The sequence below is a fragment of the Dioscorea cayenensis genome, chromosome 4, assembly GCF_009730915.1.
Source record: "Dioscorea cayenensis subsp. rotundata cultivar TDr96_F1 chromosome 4, TDr96_F1_v2_PseudoChromosome.rev07_lg8_w22 25.fasta, whole genome shotgun sequence".
NCBI lineage: Eukaryota > Viridiplantae > Streptophyta > Magnoliopsida > Dioscoreales > Dioscoreaceae > Dioscorea > Dioscorea cayenensis.
In genome coordinates, this window is record NC_052474.1 from 11,733,744 (window position 1) to 11,760,584 (window position 26,841).

Consider the following 26,841-nt stretch of genomic DNA (forward strand, 5'->3'; position numbering starts at 1 on the left):
TGGATTATGAAGGACAATGTGATTTTTAATGTTAATGAATCACTTTGATTAAATTTATCGCATTAAAAAAAGTTTAGCCAAATATAAGGAGATCTTTGCAATACATAATTAAAGGAGTTAATAATAATAATGATGAAGCATTATAAACAAGCTAATCACAGAATGGATAAGAGCATTGGCTTGATTCCAAAGTGATGAACTAGAACCAAGCAAAATATTTCAATTTTTGCCATTGAACAATCAAGACAAGGGTTTACTTCTACATAGTTCTTTTTTCTCTACCTAATTTTCCATTGAACAATCAAGACAGGGTTTGCTTCCAAGTACCTATAAGAGTCACAAACGATCACCAGAATTCGCCGCTCTCAGATCATCGGAAGTCTTTCCATTCTCCTAGTTCTCAGAAGCTTATAAATGATACATAGACACAAGCTCTATCAATAGGGGAAAGAGAGATAGAGATCGTACCATTGCCAAACTGCGATGGACAGTTGGATGGGTGACTCAAAACGATGTCGCCGTCTTGAGATTGTAGAGAGAAAGACCACAAATAGATTGTGGGCTACGTAGGGTAGATCTGTATTGCTGTAGGAGGCATCGTTTTCTTGGAGAGGAGGATCACAACAAGAAAACATAGGCATCAAAGATGAAATATTTTCAACCGAATTTTTCCATGGGTGAAAGTTAATATCACCAACAAATTTTGTGATGGAATTCCAACGGAAAAAGGATTTTGCACCTACAAAGACATTAGTGACTGAAAATTCATATTATCACCAACGGAATATTCCGTAGGTGATAATTTCTACCGAAAATTCAGTTGGTGAACATTATTAATTTTTTCTTAAGCTTTAAAATATTTTTTTAATATATTTGTAATATAATTTTGAATTATCACCAATAGAATTTTTGACTATCACCAATGGAATTTAGTATTATCACCAACAGAATTTTTGGATTATTACCAACGGAATTTGGTGTTATCACCAATGAAATTTCGTATTATTACCAACGTAATTGTTAACTATCACTGACGAAATTCTTGTACTATCACCAACGGAATTTCTTATCATTATCACCCACGGAATTTAGGCCCTGTATGGATAACCCCAAAATATACCATAATCCATACATTATGGCATAATATAACATTTTCACTTAATTATGGCATAGTGGTTGTTTGGGTACCTAATTTACACTACAAAATTATGCCATAATATGGGAAATATGGCATAAAAATATATTCCACTCAATGGAATATTTTTTAATGCCAAAGTGCGTGGCTTTTGTGCTTCTCTCCTTCTCTCTCTTTTTCTCTCTCGGATGTCGCTTCTCCATCGATCTCGTCCCCATCGCTAGCACCTTCGCTCTCTCCAGCGTCCATCACTCTACCGCCGATTCCACCAACGTCGTCCTCTCCCTGGCCATCTTTCATGCTCTCAACCCAAATCCTACCTCCTCCTCTAACCTTCTCAGTTTCATCCTCCACACTACCCCCCGCTCCGTCGTCTCCATGGATACCGAGCCCTGCTCCTCCTCCCCCTCTTCACCGCCAAGTTTTAAGTGCTGCCAAGGTACCTTTGTTTTTCCCCTTGTTTTTATTTTTATTTTCCAAGATTCAAGTAAATGAAATGAAGGCAAGGTTTATTGAAATGAAATGGAGGCAAGGATTGTTGAGTGTTGTTGATCTGGTTTTTATTTATAGCAATTGAAATGAATGTTTGTCAGCAGTTTCTTAGGTTTTGATTGATTGCAAAATAGTCATAGAACTTTTTTCAAAGATTTATGTTCTTTATTTCGGATCAATCTGTGAACTTGCTGATCAAATATCATGAGATGTGAAATTTTCTCCAAAGAGCACCTATGAACAACCCAAAATGCTAGCTTTTTTAGTTCTAACTTTGAAAAATGGAATTTAAGACCGTGTCCTTGTACTAGGCGATGATAGCACCAATGTAGTTATCTTTTTCTGCATATTTTGGGATCATTATTATCATTCAATTTGAAATCATTCTTGCTATGTTAATGCTTTACATTATGGTAAGTGGATGCTTTGCCAGACTTTTCCTTTCGTCTGTTGTTCTTGTTTTGAGATTTTGTAGTTTAGGAGATTTATGTATGGATGGTAATAACAAAGTTTTAAGTTTATGGAAGTAGTGGTATTTCTCATGGTTTTGGATAATGTAGAAACATAGGTGTTCTGATCACTAGTTCTGGAGGATATGTTTTCCCCCTTGAGAAACATTCACATCATCTAGAAATCATTTTTCTAAGTGGATATGTGACTCATTTTACTGTAAACATTTTTATTCTTTTTGCTTGTGATAATGATGTCAGTTCTAACAACACATGACTAACTCAACAATTAGTGTATTGAATATTACACATGGGGATAGAATAATGTTATGATAATTTATTAGGACATATATGACTTTGTACCAACTTTGTGATTGTTATTTGGGAATGCTGTATTAATTGGTTGCCAAAATGTGATGTGTTGTATATATGTGTAGCCTTATGTGTATTAGTTGCTTTCTTTTCTCACTTTTTGAGTAGGATTTTGATTAGTCCAAATTGTATATATCTGCCAGTCTTATGAAAATTATTCATATAGCTTAATATTATAATTGAAGTTTTAGATCATGCAAACAATTCTTGTATTGATGAAAGACATATATATGTCTAATTTCATAGGATTCTTCTACTGTTAGTATTACTATTCATTGTGACTATTGTTGAGCTTTAGATTTTTGCAGTGCTAATTTAAAACTTGTTCATATTTTAACTATGTCGTACAATTGGTGCTTGACATCAGTGTGGTGAGGATCTTTTTTTAGTAGCTTGAAAGCCAACCTCCTAACACTTACAATATACAGGGCACTGAGTGACGATGTTCATTCTTTCAATGAATTTATGGCATTTTACATTATCACCTGTTGCTAGATTTATTCCCATATGTTTTTCATTATTTTTTCTTTTCTTCAAAACACTTGAACTCTAGTTCGCGTTTGTGTTAGTTGTTGCAAACTTCATGGTTAGATATATGATTTTGAATAATTTATGCTTATTATTTATTTCATAATGTTGGGAATTTAACATAGCAAACAATACTGGTTACTTTTTGTTGTTGCATTTCACATTTTGGGTTGTTCATATAAAGTCACTATTTTTATTTTTTTTATAGTATATATCTGGATATAATGAACTAACTATTGTTTGGTATATCAATATAGAGTTTTGGTATATCAAAATATCAACATTTGGTATGGAAAACGAAGGTAAACATGAAAGTAGGGCAAAGTGGAATGAAATTCATAGGCTCACCTAGTATGGTTATTGGGTGAGTATAATACTCCTGCGTACCATTCACAAAATGGATGGACCAAAGAAGCATGAAACAAAATGGTAAGCCACATGATAACCAAGTTTTCCAATCCAAGCATCACCGTAAACCAAATTAAATCATTAGAACAAGAGTTGAAGAAAACCTACAAGCTTATAAAAGGTTTTTTTGAATTAAGTGGCTTTGGATGGAACTATGAAAGACACATTGTATCTGCTCCTAATGATGTTTGGGCACCACTACTAGAGGTATGTCATGAATAATAAATGATGTTTTCATTAATTACAACAATCTAATTTGGAGCAAATTAAACAGAGGAATCGAGATACAAGGAAGTGGCCTAGTGGACCATTTTCATATTTTATGGCATTACAGGAGGCTTATGAGGGTAAGCATATATTTTCTAATATTTGACTTTTATTAGTTTTATTTTACTAACACATTTTATATTTGTTATGTAGGGAGATATACTGAAGGTAAACGATCTCGTGGTATAGAAGATTATGAAGATATTTCTGAATCACCAGTGCGCACCCCAACTCCAAGTGTTTTTACTCCAAAAGATCAACTCCAACCGTCACCTATACACGAGACGGAGGATAATGATAACATCCAAGCGGAAACTCCTTCTTCTCAACCGCGGAATCCTTAAACTCAAAGTTCAAGCAATGAAATGCTTCGGGGAATAGGAGATTAAGATGGACAGAGAAGAAAAAGGGAGCAAAAAGGGAAACCCCCCTCCCCCCATGAAAGCATTTAATGAAATGAGTGCTATTTTCATGGAAGAAGAAATGTTCAAAGCAAACCAAATTTTGATTAAAGATAAGAGTTATCGTGAACTCTTTTTATGTCTTCAGGAAGAGCATAGAGTGCCATGGCTCAAAATGATGTTTACAAAAATGGACTAAAAGATTATGAGTGTTTTATAGATGGTATGGGTTATCTTGAATATTTTGATTATGAACTTGTTATCGATAATCAGGTTTTGTGAACTCATTAAACATCCTTTTTTGTATGATTGTTATGGGAATGTTTTGATTTGTAGGTATTTTTCTTTTGTCATGAACTTGGTAAACATCCTTTTTTGTGTGATTGTTATGGGAATGTTTTATAGATGTTTTCTTAGCATGATTGTTAAGGGAATGTTAAGTATTCTTGAACTTGCAAAATTTTCCAAACTTTTATATTCTTTTCTCACATTAAATCAACATAGACAATGGCTTTTTAACAAGACCTAATATTTTTCATCCAAAAGACCTAAACAACAATTTCATGATTGACACAAACCTATGGTCTAGCTCGACGATAGCTACAATAATCATTCCACATTTACATTGCTATTTCATCTCTTTTACGAGTACCTGCATTTCGCTCAGAGTTCATACGTGTCAACATCCTCTCCATATGAGCCATCTCCATTAGGAACAATAGTTACTTTGGCTTTACCATCAAAATCCTCAACAACTTCTGCACCATTATATATATGAAAGAAGTTATGCAACATATAAGTAGTAACCACTATATCAGTCTAAGAATCGATTGGGTGAAAAGTTGCTACTTTAAGTATCAGAAATCTCATTTTCAAAATGTTGATGATGTGTTTAACATGATTCCTTAATGAAAGCATGTTGCAAATTAAATAGTTCTTTATAATTTCTTGGTCTAGATTGTGCTCGACCTTGCTTTTGAAAATGGTAAAGGACACCTTTGTATGGAGCAATAAAATTCAGGGTATTAGCATATCCTGCATCCACAAGATAATATTTACCAATTGGGACTTCAAAAACCTTGTTCAATCGAACGTTGGAGAATTCTAGCATCAGAAGCAGAACCTTCCCAACCAGCTCATACATATACAAAACGAAGATCAAAATACATGTGACCATAACATTCTGCAATAGCATTTGCTTCCTGTTTCTGTAAGGATCTTTGTTTATCCAAAGAAATCATGATAGGAATATGTGTTCCATCAATAGAACCAACACAACCCTAAAAAATAAACAAACATATAACATTTGTAATGACACAAAAAAAATTCACAATTAAATTCATAATATATAGCTTTACCTAAATTGAAATATGGGAAATTTTTTTTGTTATTCTAAATAACCGGTGATGTCATTGTCGATGGAGGTTCTATGTATTCATGAGCATGTCGATTAACCGTTTTAAGTACTTTACTAAAATAACGACTAAATGTTTTTGCAGAATGTTCGCTCTTGCACATCACAATTACTAGCATTATGAGCAAGAGTGTACATAAACATTGCTAGTTGCTCCCCGACTGCTATCAGTTTTGAGTTGCAGAGGAGAGATTTTTGTCTTAAACGATCAACCAGTGCTAGAAATATATAAGGCTCCAATACAAAATTCTCTTTTGCAATGTTCATCATGACCTTCAAGAATTTCTTGTACATATGCAACACTTGTAAGAATCGATGTGTGGTGTTCTACACTTCTGGAAGTCATTAAACATTGTCTCGACCAATAGAGGAGCATTAATAGATCATCTTCTTCATTTTTTTTCCTCCAAAGATTTAAGGAATCTATGGTGAAACAATGGTTAGAACTATGAAGTTTTTCAACTAGGAGTATGTATATAATGCAAAGGAATCATGTTGTGTATAAATAAGGAACAATGATAACGGCTATATTTATAACGACTATTTTCTAACGGCTATTTTTTAAATTTTAATTACCAACGCTTATAATCCAAAGGCTATTTTTATTATGTAATAATTACTTATTATGCAAAAAAAAACACTCATTCTGTAAAAAAAAATATGTAATAGTTTATGTAGTATTTTTTTTTTTTTGTTAACCAAACACCCATTCTGTAGAAATAAAATATGCCACAATTTCTATAATAATCACTTGCACTTACTATATAATAAATTTATGCTATATTTTTTTTATTTTGCATCCAAACAAACCCAAGTATTATCACCAACGGAATTTTTGGATTATTACAAACGGAATTTGGTACTATCACCAATGTAATGTTGTATTATCACCAACTGAATTTATCACTTTTACCAATAGAATTTAGTATTATCACCAACGGGATTTTTTGGTTATTACAAATGGAATTTCGTATTATCACCAATGGAACTGAGCACTTTTACCAACATGATTGTTTTCTATCACTGACGGAATTCTTTGATTATCACCAACGAAATTTCTTATTATCACACATTCAATTTTTGGATTATCACCAACGGAATTTGAAACTATCACCAACAAAATTTTTATTGTCACCAACGGAATTTTTAGATTATCACAAAGACATTTTATTTTTAATTATATTTAATTATATTTAAAAATATAAATTAAATATATTCATAAAAATTATAAATATTTGCACGAATTGTAAATATCTTATTTGTAAATAATTTTCACTCATATTTATTTATTAATATTATTTTTACAATATTTTAAAAATATATACATTTGACCTGAGTTTAAAAGAGAAAAAAAACCTTAAAATCCTTGAACACATATATTCCATTTTGCGAAAGTATATATTTAATATGAATGTAATATTAATAATATATTATTTGAAATTTATATTTTTATTATTCCAAATGAATCTCGAATCTATTTGAAAATAATCGGAGATTTACACATTTTTGATGCATCAAAAATAGGCCTTGGGATACATGCCTCGATGTGAAAAGTCACTGGATGCTATCCGTAGCATGGAAGCTCAATAAAGCGATGTGACTTGACAGACTCTTTGACCCCTACTTGCAAAGTGGAGCTATAAATTACTTGGCCTGCATTGCTGGGGCTTGGCTTTAAATTGAGGAAAACCAAATAGTGTTCTATTATTTCAATCACTTGGAGAGCCAGTCATTTTGCATATCATTGTGAGAGTCATGGTATCCAGACATCAACGTGGACCAACTTCATTAAGGGCCAGAAGACAGAGAGTGGAGAGATATCTCTTGGAGGAACAAAGGAGGGAGGAAAAAGAAGAAGCTCGAGTTGTTGCCACTACTGCTGACGAGCAAGATTTAGCTCAAGAGGTATCACAAGGAACCCCGAGCTCCACACTGATGAACCAACCTAATCTAGAACCCTGAGCACATGTTTTAGTGCCTTATACTCACCTAGTGGTGAGCACGAACACTAGAGACTTCAGCACAATCATTGCATCTGAGCTTCAAGATATCTACATGGAACGGTACCATATTGAATCATGTAACATGCTGCGATTGGGCAAGTGGTATGGAGTACTGGGAGATATGGCAACAAATTATGAAGTTCTTCAATATGGTGCAACCATTGAGCAAAGGAACAGTGATGGATGACGCCAAAGGCGCTAGGCTGAGTAGAAGTTTGATATGTAGTAACATCAGTCCTGTTTGTGATTGCTGTTATCGTAGTTGAGTTGTATGTATTCTTTGTTCGAGTGTGTTTTGCAGCTTTCATTGTTATCACTGTATTCTTGTGTTGTTAGTTCAAAGCCATTTATGATTGAAGACTATGTGTTTTGATGTATGTCTGTATATGTTAATGACATGGAATTTAGCAACTATTGTTTAATTAATTAATTACATTTTGTTTCAATTAATTAAAATTAAAAACTTGCAATCAATTAATTTAAAAAAAATAAAACATGTAATTACTAACACATTTAATAACTATTATGAACTTAACAATGACATATTATTTCAAATATAAAATTTTTATTATCCCAAAAATTATGAAGCTTTTCTGGGTAATTCTCATTGTGCTTGTTTTTATTGTATATATGCCGAATAATAGTAGACATGTACTTGTAATTTATAAAATTAATATTTTTCTTAGAATTTTTCATTTTCACTCAATTAATTTACTTTTAATTATTTTTACTATAGATTTATGATACATAAATTTATCGAAACAAAATTATAAAATATTTTAATGTTCATCTATAAAATATTTATTTATTTTATTTTATTTCCTATAATTATAAAAAAAATATAATATGAATGCAATATATAGTGTTAATTGAAAACCTTATATATTTATTATAATTATAATATATTAAATAATAAAAACTCATTTTAAAAAAACAAAAAAAACCTAAGCCTTAAAGGCTACCACTTCTTTTTCCTTCTTTTTCTCCTTTCTCCCTCTCTTCTCCTTTTCCCTCTCTTTCTCCCTCTAGTTGTCACAGCCCAGACCATCCTGATCTCTCCCTTGTTCTCATCCTCCATCACCAGGCAGAAGACTGCCCCCTCACTATTCTCCTGTGCCACGACGGAGATGTTCACCAGCGCTGCCATGGTAGGACAATACATTTAGGAGGATCATCAATAGGAGTGCCTGTGCAAGAGAGATTTGCCGCTCATCGTAGTGAGATCAGCGCTCGCACCTTTCTCCATCTCTAATCACTAGTGGATCATCTAAACCCTAGATTTATCTACAATGCTAGTCATCTAATTTGCTTAATTTAAGCAAGCAACAAGAAATTTGTATATTTAGTATGATTTTCTTGAAGGTTTCAGTATGTGCGCTCTAGCGCATTAGTGTGTGTGTGTGTGTGTGTGTGTATATATTATTTTTACTTTTCAATATGTATGTGGATTTGATATCTAACCCTATTTTTCTTGAATTATTCATGATTTAGAGGGAGATATTTAGGATTTAATTTGTGATTCTTTGTTTCTTTCCAAATTTTATCAGTTGAAAATGTTCTGCTATTTATTTATGGTTTGATCTCATGAAATTATATAAAAACATTTGGTATGGATTTTTCATGCATGGTGTCATTCAATGCTTATTTATTACTGAAATGGCAATAATTTTGGAAGTTGAATGCTTCTGATTTCTTCTTGTACTCAATGCTATATTTAATTATGTTGAATGTGAATGATCAAATAATTTTATAAGTGTGAATTGTTGAAGGATTATTTTTTGATGTACCCATAGTTATAGGTTTTCCTTAATCTAATGTTTCTAGAGTTCTACTAGAATGGAATGATGTTCAATTACATTTAGTGTGAAAATAGATAATTTTGGGTGTGAAATTTTTTTAAAGTAGTTCACATATGTTCAATTACATTTGGTGCAAGGAGACACAAAATTATATACAACATTGTATATAATTTTGTGTCTCCTTGCACCATCTAATTTTAGATCTTCTCTTATTTGTTTTATTTTTCCCGCTCTTTTTATCTTAGCAATATCCATATCATTAAACATTCTCTTTTTCTTCTTTGTTTTCTCATTGTTTAACTATTTCCGTCCTTTGTCATTGGTTGTCACACTTCATTATCCGATACCATGTGTCCACCATTTTATGATCTCTAGGTCACAAGGATCAATAATACTTTTAACTGGTCTCAGTTATAAACCTGTTGTTATTAATTCATTGATTAGCCTCATTACACATATGTAAATGATAATCAATTAATTAAGGTTTTTAATACATTGATTAGCCTCTTTCTTAGTGATTTCTTTATGATATTTATGAAGCTATAAATGAGTCTTTATTCCTCCTTTGTTGTTATTTTTAAGATATCATGCCTAAAGGGAAAACTTCAAATAAATCAAGTGGTAAGAAAAGGGTTAGATTTGGAGCAGTTGAAGAATGTCCAGGTGCAGTAGCATGGGAAGCATGGTTTAGACCTACTACATCACATCCCCGAAGTCCACCTTTGATGAACCCTTCGGATGACTCACAAGCTCCATTAACATAGGTACCAAAAACCCAAAATTCACATATTAGGAATGAAACAATTGAGGATGCGATCACTTAGGATGTAGAAACAAGGAAACTTTCAAGAGGTCCAAATAAAGTAATCCCTACACCAACAAATCCTAATGATCGAGTCCTTTATTACCACTTTACATGATGAGTATGTTCATTTGTAATTCATCTTATTTTATACTAAATAAAAATTTTTTTATTAATATAAACCAATGTTTCTTTGTCTTCTTATGATAGGAAATTCATTTAACCTAAAGTTGTTAGGACAATTACAAAATGTATACAACTTAACTTCAATGATGCATGGCCAACATGAAAAAAAACACCTAATGGTGTCAAAGAGGACATGTGGGCAAAATTTCAAGTGCGTGTTTGCTTTAATTTCCTATATACCTTTAAACTTATGTTGTACACAATATATATGCGTTTCAAGAAAATGGAGTTTGTGATGTGTTATTTATGGATTAATGACTCTTATTGTCAACAATTGCCTTGTTGATAAACACGAACCTCACCATCTTATCTCTATTAATATATATATATATATATATATATATATATATATATATATATTTGTATGAGATTTACATCAATAACTTGTTCATAGCATATGCATGTAGTTTGTATAAACATTTTGTTGAAAACAAGAAATATATTGTCTTTGGTAGATTAATTGGTTATGCGCGCAACACTTGTTTTTATTTTCTGAAGTATGAATAGCTTCTATTTCTTGCAAATAGTTTACTACTTTTATAGTTTGAATATATTGTCCTAATCTTATTTATTGAGTGTGGTGTTGGTCACATTTGGTTTATATATTTTATTAGGAACAATTTGTATGACCCATAGAAAAAATAAATGTTGTATGAAAAATATGGGACACTGCATGCAAAGAGAGGTTTAAATGAATCATGAAGAAGAAAGGAGTCAAGTAAAGAAGCATTTTGGTGTGAGTGACATTGCACATTTTAAAGGCTATAATGAAGGCTGGATAAGAGTTGATATTTGGGATCATTTAATTGCCAATGTTTGGAATAGTAAAACATGGAAAATTTGATCTCAAAAGGCCAAGCAAAATAGGCATACAGAAAAAATGGAAGTATTACCAAACATACTGGTGGATCGATTCCTTTTTTGCTTCATGCGGAGAGGATGATATATATGATTTCTATTGCTGTAATTGTAGTTTCAAGATTTTATATCTTTTTACATTTTTTTAATTATATGTCCATGAGTAATTTAAATAAGGCCAAGTTTGTTCTTATTCAGCTCCCGAACGTTGTGGCCATCTTCTTCATCTTTAGTTCTCCGGCCAAGTAATAGGAGAGAGAAGCAGATGAGGAGTTTGACTAGGTTCTCCATCTCCTTCTCTATCATCTTATACCCCTTCGTTAATGTTGTTGAAATTAATTTTTTATTATTATTTTATTTAATAAAAATGTCACTTCAGTGCGATCAAACGGTGAAAGTGACGCCGGTTACTCAATTGGACTTGATTGCATTAATTCAAAAAATGAAGAGACTAAAAAAATTTAAATTATAGTGAGGGAACTAAAAAAGGAAGAGTGACAAGGGTAAAATGACTGTTTGGAGGATTAAAAAAAAGTGAATGAGAAGTATGTGATGAAAGAGAGTGAAAAGAGAAGCACAGGGGTGTCACTGGTGAGAGAAAGTGAGGGAGAAACAACAAGGAGAGAACTCAGAAGCACAGGGGTGTCGTTGTCGTCGGCGAGAGGATATGTGGGGGATGCAATGCAGAGAGAGAGAGAGAGAGAGAGAGAGCATATGCCCATTTGTGAGTCCCTAGAAGAGAGAGCCCACGTCCCTGAATACCGAGAGAAGATAAGATTTTTTTTTAATGTTTTATATTTTAAAAAAAATTAATGATAGTATACTAAAATTTTACTCCCTCCGTTCCTAAATACATGTTGTTTTAAGGAAAAAAAATTATTCCAAAATAGTTGTTGTTTTACAATATCAAGGTAATATTTATTTTTTTTTCTAATTTTATCTATCTTCAATTTCCTAAGTTATATAAATGATGAGAGTAATATTTATAGTTAAAAAAATACATCATTTCAAGAGAGTGATAGTTTAGTAATTTAGTTGTTTTTATGTTAAAATTTAGATAATTTAATGTTATCCTTAATTATTGTGGAACATCCCTAAACATGCATTTAGAAACGAAGGGATTAAATATTAAATTAAATTATATTTCAATATTTTGAAAATTAAAAATATATATATATATAATTAAAATTTAAAATATTATATTTAACTAATTGTGTTTTTTAGTTATTGAAATATACGTTATATTAATTAATTATTATGATATATTTGTTAATATTTTATTACTGACTCTAGTTTAATCTGGTTTGACCCGGTCAAACCATCGATCTTTGACCCCTTGGTTTAGCCAGATCGATGCCGGGGAACAATCTTAGTCATCTCCACTCCACTAACTCATTTTATATTTTTACAATGCACTAAAAAATAGTTGTATATATTATTCCACCTCCCGAGCAAAATTTTTTTATTCAATTATAATAAACATTTTAACAATATAACTGTTTTAAATTTATTTCATTCTTTTTATTATTTATTTATTTATTTGTTTATTTTATTTTATTTATTTATCTATTTTATTATTATTATTATTATTATTATTATTATTATTATTATTATTATTTTTCCTTCAAAGCATGGTTCCTAATTGCTTTTTACACATAACCCAAAAGGTTATTGTATTTCCATTCAGAGTAATTTCTTTGTTAAGAGCCCCTTGTCAGTCCAAAACTTAACCTACATACCAATGATTTAAAAACCGGACTGGACCAGCCGGTTCAACCAGTTCAACACAGAATCGATCGGTAAATCGGTCTGATTAGTGATATAAACAACTAAAGAACCGGACCGGTCGATTCAACTGGTTTAACCGGACCAATGGATTAATTTATTAAGTTAAATTATTTAATTAGTTATTTATTTTATAATTAAAAACTTAAATAAAGTTAATAAACTCATTAACCCAATCCAAATTTTAAAAGGCAAAAAAGTCAAAAATAAAAAAAAACAAGATGCATAAAAATATAATATATTAGAATTTATTATCATTAATTTATCATGATTAACTTATAATTTTACAATAATCAATAATTAAATCATTAAAGTTAAAATGTTAAATTAAACATTTGAACGGTTTCATTTTTATTTTTTAATCATTATTATTGTTGTTGTATACTTGTATACTTATATTTTATTTAATTCTTTATTTTTCAATATTTGTTGTATAGTTGTATCCTTGTATATTTGTATTTTGAAAATTTTAATTTTATGTAAAGTTGAGATTTTGTGACCTTATAAAGTAATTCAACTTTGCAATATGTAATTTTGTATCTTTTTTATTATTTTTTCTTATTTTTGAAATTATTTTTTACTAATTTTTAATGTTTTTTTAATTTTTAAATATTTATTTATTTGAAAAAAAAATAAATCCGGTTGAACCGGTCGGACCGGAACCGGTTACCTAACCGGTTCGACAACTTATTAAAACATTGCTACATACACGTTTTATGTTGAAAAGACCTTATGGATTAGGAATTTTATATTGTGCATAATTTTACAAATAAAAAACTTGAAAAATATTTTTAAAAAAATACACCAATTTTATAAATAAATGTTAAATGACATAACAACACCGGAGCTTATGAATCACTCATATAATATTTAAAATATATTAATCTATCAAACGGCATTCAGTTTTCGAGGTTTACAAAGATAATTTATAATTGATCTATTTCAAAGGATATATATGTAATAATCCTATAGGGTTATAATAACATTAATTAATTACAAAAGAATTTTGATTTATTTAATATATAAATTACTAACATTTGAATTTTCAAATAGATTTAGAACGAAATTATTGGTCAAGTATTAGAGTTTGCCTCACTTAAATATTTATTTGAAAATTGTATTACTTATTGAATAACTAACTGATAATACATACTTACACGCATACATGTATATATATATTTGGGTTGCATTTGAACCTAATTATAAATTGCAAAATTATAAAAAAAAAACATCAAGATGTAAAAAATAAAAATATAAAAAAAAAGAAACAAGAAAAAATTCATGGTCCACATCATTGTTTCCTTATAAAGATGTAGATATACATATATAGAAACAGAAAAAGATAAGACTAAAAGGAATTATCTACGATGATCCGATTTGTCACAGATGGAAAATTTTAGAAAATTGGAGGGAAAAAAAGTGAAAAACGCATAAAAGTAAAAAAAAGATATATCTTAAATGAGAATATATCCAAAAAAATCTAAACAACTTGCAAATTTTCATCTAAAAAACAATCTAATTTTAACCCTTATCTGTTTCTATTTATATATATATATATATATATATATATATATATATATAAAGTCTCATTCTTTTCTGTTTGATCTCTTCTCTCTCCTCCTCTTCTTCTTCGTCTTTATATTCAGAAACTCTCAAAGGTTTGTACTATTTGCATGCAATCTTTTACATATATATGCATATGTGTTGATGATTGATTGATTGATTGAATGATTCAAGTAGTTTAGGATTGAAGAGAGGAAGAGAAGGTGAGATTTGGTGAAAGCAGGAACAATGGCTGGAGGTTTTTCAAGTTCTGCTGTTGGGAAAAGAGCAGAGCTTTATGAAGGAAGGATCACATGGTACTTCATTGGGGCTTGTTTGATTGGATCTCTTGGTGGCTCTCTCTTTGGTTATGATCTTGGTGTTTCTGGTCAGATTTTCTCTCTCTCTTTTTATTTTTCATTGAAAGAAGTCATATGTTCTTTGTTTTTTTTTATATGTTTTTGTTCTGTTTCTTATATTGAGAAAACCAATGTCAAGAAAGGATGAGATATAATTTTTATGTTTTAAATATTCTTTTGATTTTTTAGGATGAAGATCATATGATGATGCTGTGAATCATGTCATGAATGTTTTAACGCCTGAACTTTGTGAGCTTTGGTGTTTGTTTGTGTGCTTTAATGTATATATATATATATATATTTTTAAAAATATATATATATATATAATCTTCATTGATAATGTTGTGATTCATGCCATTAAAGACTAGAAGAAACAGAATACAATGTTTTCATCAGTATCAGAACAGATTCAATCTTCTGCAAATCTTGTGAATTAGATGAGTTCATGTATTACAGTATTAATTTTCATTGTGTATTTTTTCTTTTACTCTTGGAAAACTAACTACATTGTCGCCATATTAACACGGTAAGAATGATCTGCAGGTGGAGTGACTGCTATGGATGACTTCTTGAAGGAGTTCTTCCCAAAAGTATACCGAAGAAAACATGAACCACTTCATGAAACTGACTACTGCAAATTCGACAGTCAGCTGCTGACACTATTCACATCCTCCCTTTATTTCGCTGGCCTTGTTTCAACCTTCGCCGCCTCGAGGGTCACTACAAAATACGGCCGGAGAATGAGCATCCTTGTTGGCTCCATCAGTTTCTTCCTCGGCGGAGCAATTAATGCTGGTGCAGTCAACATTGCCATGCTCATCATCGGTCGTATTCTACTCGGTTTTGGAATTGGCTTCGGCAATCAAGTCAGTACATTTTACTTTTTTTAAAAAAATATATATATATATATATATATTAAATGTCGACAATTCAATTTGTTGTTGTTAATGATTATCATTGTATCACAAACAGGCAGTGCCATTGTATCTGTCAGAAATTGCTCCAGCGAAACATCGAGGAAAAGTCAACCAATTGTTTCAATTGACAACATGCCTTGGCATTTTGGTTGCTGATCTTATAAACTACAAAACTGAAGAGAAGCATCCCTGGGGATGGAGATTATCACTTGGATTGGCCACATTACCTGCAGCTCTAATGTTTTTGGGTGGCCTATTCCTCCCTGAAACTCCCAACAGTCTGGTTGAACAAGGCAAAAACGGAAAAAGCAAAAGAAGTGCTAATGAGAATTCGGGGGACGACAAAGATCGACGCCGAGTTCCAAGATTTGTTGGAAGCAAGCGAAGCCGCCAGGGCAGTGAAGCATCCATTCAGAAACCTCTTCAAGCGAAAAAACCGACCACAGCTCATCATTGGAGCACTCGGCATTCCAGCATTCCAACAACTCAGTGGCAACAACTCTATACTCTTCTATGCACCAGTTATCTTCCAAACACTAGGCCTTGGCTCTGAAGCTTCTCTTTACTCCAGCATTATCAGTAACTCCATGCTCGTCATTGGCGCGCTTGTTTCGATGTTTTTTGTGGATAAAGTAGGCAGAAGGTTCTTCTTCATTGAAGGCGGAAGTCAGATGATTATATCCATGGTAAGAATTCTATTATCATCATTGAATAATTTTTAGTAAACATGAATATGAATATATACTGTATTGACTGGCATGATGAACAGGTGGTGGTTGGAATTACATTGGCAAAAGAATTTGGCCATGGTAAGCCATTGCCGAAGAGTTCGGCAACTTTGTTGCTGATCATGATATGTTTCTTTGTTGTGGCTTATGGTTGGTCATGGGGACCAATGGGATGGTTAGTACCAAGTGAGCTATTTCCATTGGAGACAAGATCAGCTGGACAAAGTATAGTGGTGTGCAACAATCTCTTCTTCACCGCCGTTGTCGCTCAGTTCTTTGTTGCTGCAATGTGTCATCTTCGATACGGCGTTTTCTTCCTCTTTGCAGGTTTGATAGTCATAATGTCGATCTTTATCATCGCATTGCTGCCAGAGACAAAGCAGATGCCCATTGAGGAGATTTATTTGCTGTGGGAGCAGCACTGGTTTTGGAAGAAAATTGTGGGCACTTCTCAGCGTGATGAACATGAAATGACGCAAATTGATTCAGTTTAGATGTCTCACTAGTTTGATTTTTTTCTTTTTTTATATATTTATTTTTATTCTCTTTGTTTTTATTATTAATTTCTCTATGCGGTAGTTGTCAGGAAACAATAGACTTGCAACAATAAATATTAAGTTTTGTTTGTTATCTGAGTGCATGATTTCTGCAGTATTTATGAAGATGAACCAAAACCGAGTTACAGAATTGATTCTGATTTTTTTCCCTTTTTCTTTTTGCTGGTTATTGAATGGCTGTCATTGCAAAATAACTGAATATATATGTTGAATCTGTAACCTGAAAATATTTTCCAAAACAAACACAATATCTTGTTGCTGACAGGTTCTGTTTTCAAATATTTATATTTGAAGTGAACAACAGCATCCTGTTAAAGACGATCAAATTAAATCTTCCAACAGTCAAATCAAATGTTTGACCTGGAGAATGTGCACCAACAAGTGTATTATCATGTGTGATTTTAAGTTATATATATTTTATATAGACACTCAAACCCAGGGAAAAAATAGTAATTTTCATTGCTAAAATAAAAGACAGAATTCAAGAGAATCGTAAAATAGCCATCAAGAAAATGACAGAATTGTAATTTTTCATTCTAGGAAACCTCTATGAAAATGATAATTATTCTACATAAGTTTCATCAAACTTATTACCATTACATTACATCGAAGACGCAAATATATACATATATCAACTCCAGGAGAAACAGATAAAAATTTCCATAGACTTCTGAAATTTATTCAAAGATTAAGCACTGAAAACTCAGAGTGCAGGGTGGATCCTATTACAAAATTCAAGAGATTTCAAGAATTCAATTTGTTGTGTATAAAGATTCATCTCTGCAAAAGGCCTTTGAAAGGCAACATTAATCGCCACAAAGGTTTGCAAGTTTAAAAAATCAAGGTAGTATTGTCTTGTTCCCGGATGAAGGATTTGTTTGGTTGTCATCTTTCCTGTTTCTCTCTTCAGAAGAATGAGTTTCCTTCACTTCACGAAAACCAAGCTCCGACATGTCTTGCTTTGCCATCAAGTTTCTACCAACAAACAATATACAACACAAATGACATGTCATATTTCTAAGAAGATTAAGGACAAAATTAACAGAGCATGTTTAGATAATATAATCATATGACAAGCTGGTTTTCTCTGTCTGAAGAGAAATTCAAGCAAAAATCATATATGATGCATCTTCATCTTGGTTAAGAGTAGCAGAAAATGATTTCATCTAATAAGTGATAAATCTTATCTGCAACATTTTCTCTCTCGGAGAAAATACCTATCAGACAGGTTTTTGGTTTGAGCGAACAATCAATGTAGGGTTTAGTATATTCCTAGAGGTTTTAAGATCTAATTTGAACAAAGCATTCAGATTTCCAGAATAAAAATATATGACAAGCATGACAGACACAAACCTTTCCATACGGCATTCTAAATATTTCTTTGAAAACTGCCTACATCTGTCTGACTGATGGCCAGAAGATTTCAAGCAGGAAATATATTCTTTCTTCTCCTGTACATGAAATTCCATGATTTATTTTCAGTTAAAATAATGTTTTATGTCCAAACAAAGAACAGGTGTAATTTGTGTAAATTATGACTAGAAATAAACAAATAAAATAAGTTTAAAGAAAAGGACCAAGTCGCATTCATGCAAATGATCCAAAGGGAATACTCCTTTTTCTGGAGGTACAGGTCTTGCTCCCCTGTTGCCACCAAATGCCCCACCTATCAAGCCAACAAAAAACTTTCAAACGATTTAGGCAAGTATTCACAACAACAGTGGCATTGATCTAAATTTGCTCACTCTCAGCATTAACAACAAGACGGCCGATGTTAGATGACAAACAAAGATACTAAACCACTTCTATCTCACAGGTAGCAAAACATGCACGGGCGGTGCAAATGTCAACCCAATTAAGATAGCCAATGGAAAGAATGGCTGACAGACGACCTCTAAATGATGCATAAAACCTCTGCCAGATAAAATCTAAGGAGATAGAACAACTCTAATAGCTTAAATGTCAAAGACATATTTAGAAGTTGGAAAAATTACCCAGACAGCAGCTACTGAAAATGATCTGATGAATTGGCATAGTAAAAACTAACAGTGTAAACAGAGAGATCCAACAAGACAAACACTACAAAAACTGAAATAGGCAAAGGATCATATTCATGTCTGCAGGCGTCTACTTATCAAGAAAGAATCTGGACATGCTCTAGGGATGCTAAACTTACATATAGATTTTAAATAAGCATAAATGCTGTTTCTTATATCCCCAGCAGCAACCTGAAGACATGAATCAAAAATTTCATGGCCAAATTTGCAAAGAATGCCTAAAGTTTGCATCATTTCAGAAAAACAAAGGCTCAATTGGTACATAACCAAGATAGAAATTTTTAAAAAACACTGATAATTGATTTATATAGGATTTTAAAATTGGGACAAATCAACAAAGTTGAATGACGAATAGGCTTACCTGCACTCATCTGATCACAGAGTCAAGTCAGGGCTCTTCAAGTTTGAATTCAGGGCGATGCTGAAGCTCAGGAAGCTATGATTCTAACAGAACCAAGATGGTCGAACCTATTCAATCATGATTCAGCATCTTTAGTGGTGAGAATCAGTATATGGATAGAGATAATAGCCTCAAAGTTCATAGTTTTAAGTCTGAAGAATATAAGAATCAAAGAAAGAACATTCTAAACAAAGTGTAGGTTGTCAAAAGCTGGATTTATAACTTAAAAAAAAAAAAACCATTCCTTATAAATATACTTAGACTTTTTCAAGATTGAATGTATAATCTTAAAGGATTGCATTTGCTTCTATGCAGCCACGAAAAGTTTAGAACTTGCTTGTATCCCCTAAGCTCAAGTTTTCTGTCCCAGGTCAATACTTAATTGACAACAGATGAAAAATTTAAAAATACCTAGCATCTGTAAGCCTAATGCTATTCCTTCCCACCCAAATGGATACTCAGGTAGTCCTAGCATAAAAATTGGAAAAAATAGTCATATAACTTTAGGGGCAATATGTGACAGCATGATGATATATATAAATTTATAGATTTGTGATGCATAGGAGTAAATACATTATTTTAGGTTATATATGCAACAAGTATGAAAAGTTTTCAAAAAAATTTATGCCAAAAAAAAATTGTTTAAAGAATTATATCTTCTTGGGAAATTAAGCTCTGAAAAGAAATGGAATATCATCAAGATTCAAAAAAACAGCCCAATTGGTAGCGATTTCTCAAGGATGAACTAAGTTGATAAGACTATCAGAAATAACAAAGGCATGCAACAGAATTCATGCTAGTCCTACTTCATGAGCACTCTTGACTTCAGTAAGCAGCCCAAAAGATTAGTTACAATTTGTGACACGATTAAATAACGCATTGACAAGTCCAAGGGTCTAGAAAAATAAAAATTTTCAAAAAAAGACAAATTAATATTTTCTATATTTCTAAATTTGAAAATCTAAGAAAGCAAAGAAGATCAAATTTTAAGTACTGGTACAGTCAAAATCTTGGATCAGAAAATAATCAAATCCATGCTTATAAATTTGAATCTTGGGTCAGAAAATAAGCAAATCCATGCTGATAAATTTGATAACTTAAATTTTCATCATTGCTGAAGATGTTGGTAAGTATTGAACATCAATATCAACTTTCTATGCTAGCATTAACAAAATCTACAACTTGATAAATAGCAGGGATACAATGAAAATTTGGAAATTATACACCAAAAAAGTACCATAGATAATGAAGAAATAATCAAACCTAGAATTAAAGCTTACAGATTGCAACAAACCAAAGCCATGCAAAGAAAAACATAAAAATTTATCAAATAATCAGGGGTAAAAACAATTTATTACAGCTTTAACAAAACTTTAGCAGAAAAAAAAAGTTTTTCTCTCTCTCTTTGCTTCTTTTGAAGTTACAATCCTATAATAAATTGAACAGCAAAAAACTGCAAACCTAAAATTAAAGCTCAAAGATTGCAATAATCAAAAAGCCATTCAAAGAAAACCATAGGAAATTATCAAATAATCACTGTAAAACAAATAAAAATCAAGAAAAAAAAAACTTCTTATCCCATCTCCACTCTTAATTGATAAAAAAAAGGACATGATTAAAGTAAAAATATGTCAAAAAAATGTAAATTTGAAAACCCAATGCCTGACATACCGTGGTCGATCAAGATCAAAGAGAAAAAGAAGATTGGGAGCTTGAGGTGAAGATGAAGAGGCGGGTCATAAAATTACTTCTTCGATTCCGCGGCTGCTCTCACTATCAGATGGAAGCCACGCCCGATCACTTTCATGAGCTCATGAACCTTTGGTTTTGGATTTCTTTTGGGGGTTTCAACCATAGTTATCAGACCCGGCCCGGACATCGACCCGGTCTAAGCTCCGGGTCTTGGGTCAATTGATTCAACGGCCGGGTCATTCGGCTCAACGCTTAGGTATTAAAATTATTTTTTTATATATTATTTTTTAAATTATAAATTAGTTTTTAATTTATAATAATATATAATATTCATTTATTATTTCGTTATCAAATCAAATAATACGATAGGAAAAATAAATTAGAAAATATACGATAAACATAAAATCAATACATAACAAAAATTTCAAAAATTCAAGTCTTCATACGACCGACTATTCCACAACAAATTTAAATTTAAAACCAAATCAATCTACAATACGTACGTTTAAACTTAACATCAAAACCATTTTTAATCCAATACATAATAAAACTAAAGGATGAAAGGGTCATTTTTACCCTCCAACATATAAAAATATACAAAAACTATAAAAAGGTTATTTTATAAATAAGCATTAACCCTGCTCGGTCATTGAAACCCGGCCGGTCACTGAGTTTGCTCGGTCAGCACAGGTCACATCGGGTTACAGCGGGTTGATTGATGTCCGGTCTAATTAGAGATCCCGAATCGGTTTAGTCACCGGTCACGGAAATCGACGGTCGAATCACGTGCAGTCCCGAGTTTGATACAATGGTTTCAACTTCGGAGTTGGGACTATTTGCGCATATGTTCCCTATAATCTCAAATTATATATATAAATAAATAATTTTTTTTCTATCATTGCGAAATCTTCTTTTTGGTGCTGTTTGGTTAAGTAACTGTAATGTAACTGATTTTACATGTAAAATATTGTTTGATTTCCTGTGAAATCAGTTTTACATATAAAAAATTTTGCATTTTTTTTTCTTGTATTTTTGAAGGAGCAAAACATTTGAGTTAAAATCACCATTCTTCACTCTCCACATTATGCATTAAAAAAATAAAAACTTATAGGGTAATCAGTTATTAACATCATTAAATTTTTAGTTATTTATATTTAATTAAATTTAATTTTTTATTTAAAATATACAAATTTTTATTTAGTTTTAATTATGAAAATATTTTTTAATATAGAATTAAAGAATACTAATTATTTTTAATTTAATAAAAATATCATTAAATTAATTAATTGATTATTTTTTTACATTAGTGTTAATAGTAGATAGTGAGAGTTAAGTTAATTATTTTAAATTAGCGCTTAATTATTTAAGCTTCACACTATTATTTGGTTTAGTTATTTAAGTTTCTGATTAGTATTCGTAAATATATTCAATACTTTATTAAATTAATTATTTAATTTAAAAATTAAATTAAATTAATCATTTTACTTTAAATTAATTTTTTAAAATGTATTAAATAATTAATAATAATACTGGATAATGGAGGTAATCTCACCCCCTTCACTTATATAGTATTTATATCTTTTTACTTACATCAAACCAAACAAATAAAAACTAAATGCAGCATTTTCAGTATAGCAAACCAAACAACAATGATGTAAACTAAAATGCAGCATTTTCACTTACACTATAATTTCACTTACATGTAATTTCAATTACAGGCAACCAAACAGCCCCTTTGTAAAATTTTAGGACTGAAAACTCCTTCTAGGTTGAGAATTTGTTAGTAAAACAATTTTTTTAAGATTAAAATGGATAAACAAACAGCTTTATTAAAGAAAAAAATAAAAATAAAAAAAACTGTTACAATCAAACAAAACAAAATATAAAGAAGAGCAAAGTAGAAAACCCAAGAGAAGAAAAAAGCGATATATTCCACTAATGGTGAAAGTAATAAATAACAGATAAATAAGAATATTAGTGATACTTAAAAAATAATCATTGAGGGTGTAGAGTATCCATCCTAGATGGCACAAGAATGAAATAGGGATTAAATGCCTTAGTTGGGTCCATCTCTTTCCTTGCACATCATAATAATAGCAAATTATTTAATTAATTATTTCAGTCCAAAGTCATGTAAATTTTTTTCATTGAATAAATCAATGAAACTTTTATTTAGTTACTTCAATTTTGACATTAGATTTTTATTGATGAACATGCATCATGATCTACTCTTTTTAATACTCAAAATCTATGCAAATCAAAAGATGTAGTGGATGGATTGATATTTTTCGTCTATAGTTTTATGAATATATTTATTATTCTTGGTTAGCAAGTTGTATATTTATATAAATTAGTTATGACTAATATGAGTCAATTGGCACCATCTTCTAAAATCCCAATCATGTCTGGTTGACACATGCAAATGTTCTACTTTGAGTTACTTTTGGTTAGCAAGTTATATACCTTCCTGTTGCTAACAAAGAAAACATTATATCAACCAAGGAAAAGTTGACATCATTTCCAAGTATAATCTTTTCCAAAATGACAAAATGTTTAGGAAGTTCTGGCATGAATTATATAACAAAACATCAAACCCAAAGCAAATAATTAGCCAACCAATCAAGAATTGTGGGATTCTTACACAGAATAAATAGATAACAATAAGCAAAATGTAAACAAAATCCATAAATTTGTATAACAAAGTGATACCAATTTCAATCTCCATACATACAATAATAATGACAAGAAGAGGAGAACAAAAGAATGGTTTAAAATCATCAGCAAAATGCATTTCAACAAATGTCTTAAGTACAAACAAGGTTCACAAAATTGAGGATATGATTCTCATGAGAATACTGGACTCAAATGCAAATATACAGATATCCATATGTAAAAATCATAGTCATTAACATTGAGTAAGTATTCTAACCAAAAGATTAAAAAAAAAGAGGTAAGTACCTTATAGATAGCATGCCAGGGGAAGCAGGAAAGCAACTCCAAAACAAAACTAGACTTCACATAGCTGAACATATGAAATGAAAAAATAAAAAATATTGAAGACATACAGTAATAGGCTATAATACATTAAGGTACGGAATCAAGAAGGAACAAATCATTCAAGCTCCACCATAGCTGATATTTCACGAAATCTTTTTTTAAAAAAATCTGGATCATTCAAAAACACGTTCAAAACAACCACCACTTTATCCCGTCCAATTCCCGACAATAAATCAAGCATCAAAAGCCACAATAAACATCAAATTAAAAAGAAAAAACACCCAAAATCTCTCTAAATCCAAAAAATCCGCACAAAAATTACTGAGAAAAATCTTACAAAGAAAAGCTCCGATACCCCTCGCTCGGATTCGAGGCCCGATCAAGCTTCCGTTGTTGAAGATCTAGGAATCGAAATCAAGGGATTCGAGAACACTTGCTTGGTTTAGGGTTTTACACCAACAAAGAGAGGATGCGTAAACAAGAGCAGTGAGAGAAAGTAATGGAATTACATATTTCTATATATCCTACCATATTACTAAACTCACTCTACTGATTTTGCAAAATATTATTTTTAACATCTGAATCTTGAGTTGGGGTGTAAATAAGTCAAGTTACTTTGTGAGCTACTCCAGATCCGCTCGGTCCTTATTTGAATTAGATTCAATTTTTCACGAGCCAAGCCAAGTTCGAGCTACTCATTTAACTTGGCGAGCTGAGCTTGTGCCTAAAAATATTCAGCTCATGAGACTGGCGAGCCTAAATGAGTTTCTATATATAAAATATTAAAAAAATTAGTTATATTTAAATTACAAAAATACCCAAGTATATAAGTTACACTATTCTAATTTCTAAATTCTAACCCCAAATAAACCCCAAATTAGTTATATTTGAAGCTTGTAATTTTACTATGAATATAATGAAGATGTGTTGAATTTTGAGCTTTATTATGAATTATATTAGATTTATTTACATTACTTAAAAATGACAGGTTAATCGAGCTTAAACAAGCTCGAGCTTCTTGAGATTAATTTGAGTATAAGTAATTTCAAGCTTTACGAGGTGAGCTCGAGCTACTCAGGCTTTTCAACAAGCCGAGTTTGAGCATAAAAAACATAGCTTAAATGAGCTTGAGCCTTTGAAAAATATAAATGAGCCGAGCTCGATTCTAGTGATACTCGGCTCGGCTCATTTACATCCTTAATCTTAAGACGAGCACAAGAGAAACTTTGACGTAGGGCTTAAAAATAAAAGTGCTCTAATTTGTATATATTTAATTTAGTATGTATATTTATAGATATTAAATTATAAATATTTATATATAATTATAATTAAACACCTTACAAAGCATTTAAAAAGAAAAAAATAAATTGTGGTATTTGAAAAGAGGCAAAATTTAAATATAAAAATCAAATCAAAATAATAATAATAATTATAATAATTATAATATTTATTAAAAAAACTATGCTTAAAGTGTCAATTTATTTGAGATATTAATAATGCATATGTTTAAATAGAAATAAGTAATTTTTCATTTAATAATAAGGGTATAATTGGTAAATCATATTATTATATGTCCTTTCCTTTCCTTTCCCTTCCGTAACCAAACAAGGTTGATCAGAAAACTTTCCTTTCCTTTCCCTCCATAAAATTTGCCAATCCAAACAAGGGTTGAACCTGTCCTTTCCTTTCCCTCCCTTTCCCTTTCCCTCCCTTTCCCTCCCCTTACTTTCCCTTCGACTTTTGAATCCAAACACTATGTCAAGTTATATTTACTAAAAAAATTAGTAATAAAGACTAAATATTTTGAAAAGCCAAATATTAATAATATTGGTTGTGTGAAAATGATAATTATTAAAATATATCATCTCGATAAAATAAAAATGTGATAGTAAATGTCTTACAAAGTTGATACAACCAATTTGTTGACCATACATGTTGTTTCAAAACTTGAATGTCACTATAAATAAGCGCAAGTATACAACAATATTTATGCCAATGAAAAAATAGACATTGGAAAAGGGTAAAAATTTTAGTAGGCCACTGTACTATTGTTGTTTTTCACTTTGCTCACTGAATTTCAATTTGTTTCTTTTCAATCATCTTACATTGATTTTCTTTCATCGGGAGGTCACCCATGAGATTCCGATGAATTTTTGCTGAGTTGGCCACCGGAATTACACATCGTCCATTACATTAAAGACATTTAAGCCATACTGGCTTGGACACGTGACCAAGGTTATATGGAAATACACATTTAATCCAAGTCACCAAGGTCATCAGGCTACTTTTTCCTTTCATTGAGAGACTCCACACCCATCCCGATCCTTCACCGTCCGAGATTAGGGATTCTTCACCGACGGGCCCCTCTTTCACCGGCGAGATCGTCCTTCACCAGCGGGGTAGCGAGCAAGGCAAGGTGGAAGAAGGAAGCAAGCAAGGCACTGCAACAAAAAAGTTCCACCCGATCGAGCATGAGAGAGAGAGAGAGAGAGAGAGAGAGAGAGAAGGGAAGATCATCCCGTGGTCATCGACAACATCATTTGACCAAAGAAGAGGGAGGAGAGAATATCATCTTGTCAGAGTAGGATTTTCTGGCTACGAGCAAGGGCAAGAGCAAGCTTCAATAAAGATTGTACACCATGGATGGGTCTTGGCACATAAGACGTGTGAATGACAAAGGGCCGGAGTATCGT

General features: G+C 31.4%; 2 protein-coding genes across 4 annotated transcripts; one reads left to right on the forward strand and one right to left on the reverse strand.

Moving 5' to 3' along the window:
* The first annotated feature begins 14,513 nt into the window (after positions 1-14,513).
* On the forward strand, positions 14,514-17,040 carry LOC120259246 (sugar transport protein 14-like). The gene is given in 6 exon segments (XM_039266821.1): positions 14,514-14,557; positions 14,637-14,829; positions 15,344-15,666; positions 15,773-16,012; positions 16,014-16,403; positions 16,487-17,040. Coding segments are annotated over 5 exon segments (1,545 nt in total). The 5' UTR covers positions 14,514-14,557; positions 14,637-14,690; the 3' UTR covers positions 16,940-17,040.
* Positions 17,041-17,552: 512 nt separating this feature from the next.
* LOC120257986 (cytochrome c oxidase assembly protein COX19-like) lies at positions 17,553-21,311 on the reverse strand. 3 transcript variants are annotated; one of them, XM_039265311.1, is made up of 6 exons: positions 21,131-21,179; positions 19,871-19,927; positions 19,421-19,527; positions 18,580-18,668; positions 18,356-18,453; positions 17,553-17,977 (listed from the first exon to the last, which is right to left on the reverse strand). In XM_039265311.1, exons 3-6 carry the CDS (start codon positions 19,428-19,430, stop codon positions 17,842-17,844), a joined length of 333 nt encoding a protein of 110 aa, XP_039121245.1. In that variant the 5' UTR covers positions 19,431-19,527; positions 19,871-19,927; positions 21,131-21,179; the 3' UTR covers positions 17,553-17,841. The 3 variants fall into 3 exon arrangements, with proteins under 3 accessions (XP_039121245.1, XP_039121243.1, XP_039121244.1); XM_039265309.1 differs by lacking the exons at positions 19,871-19,927; positions 21,131-21,179 and adding an exon at positions 21,208-21,311; XM_039265310.1 differs by lacking the exon at positions 19,871-19,927 and having other exon boundaries at positions 21,131-21,303.
* Positions 21,312-26,841: the final 5,530 nt, after the last annotated feature.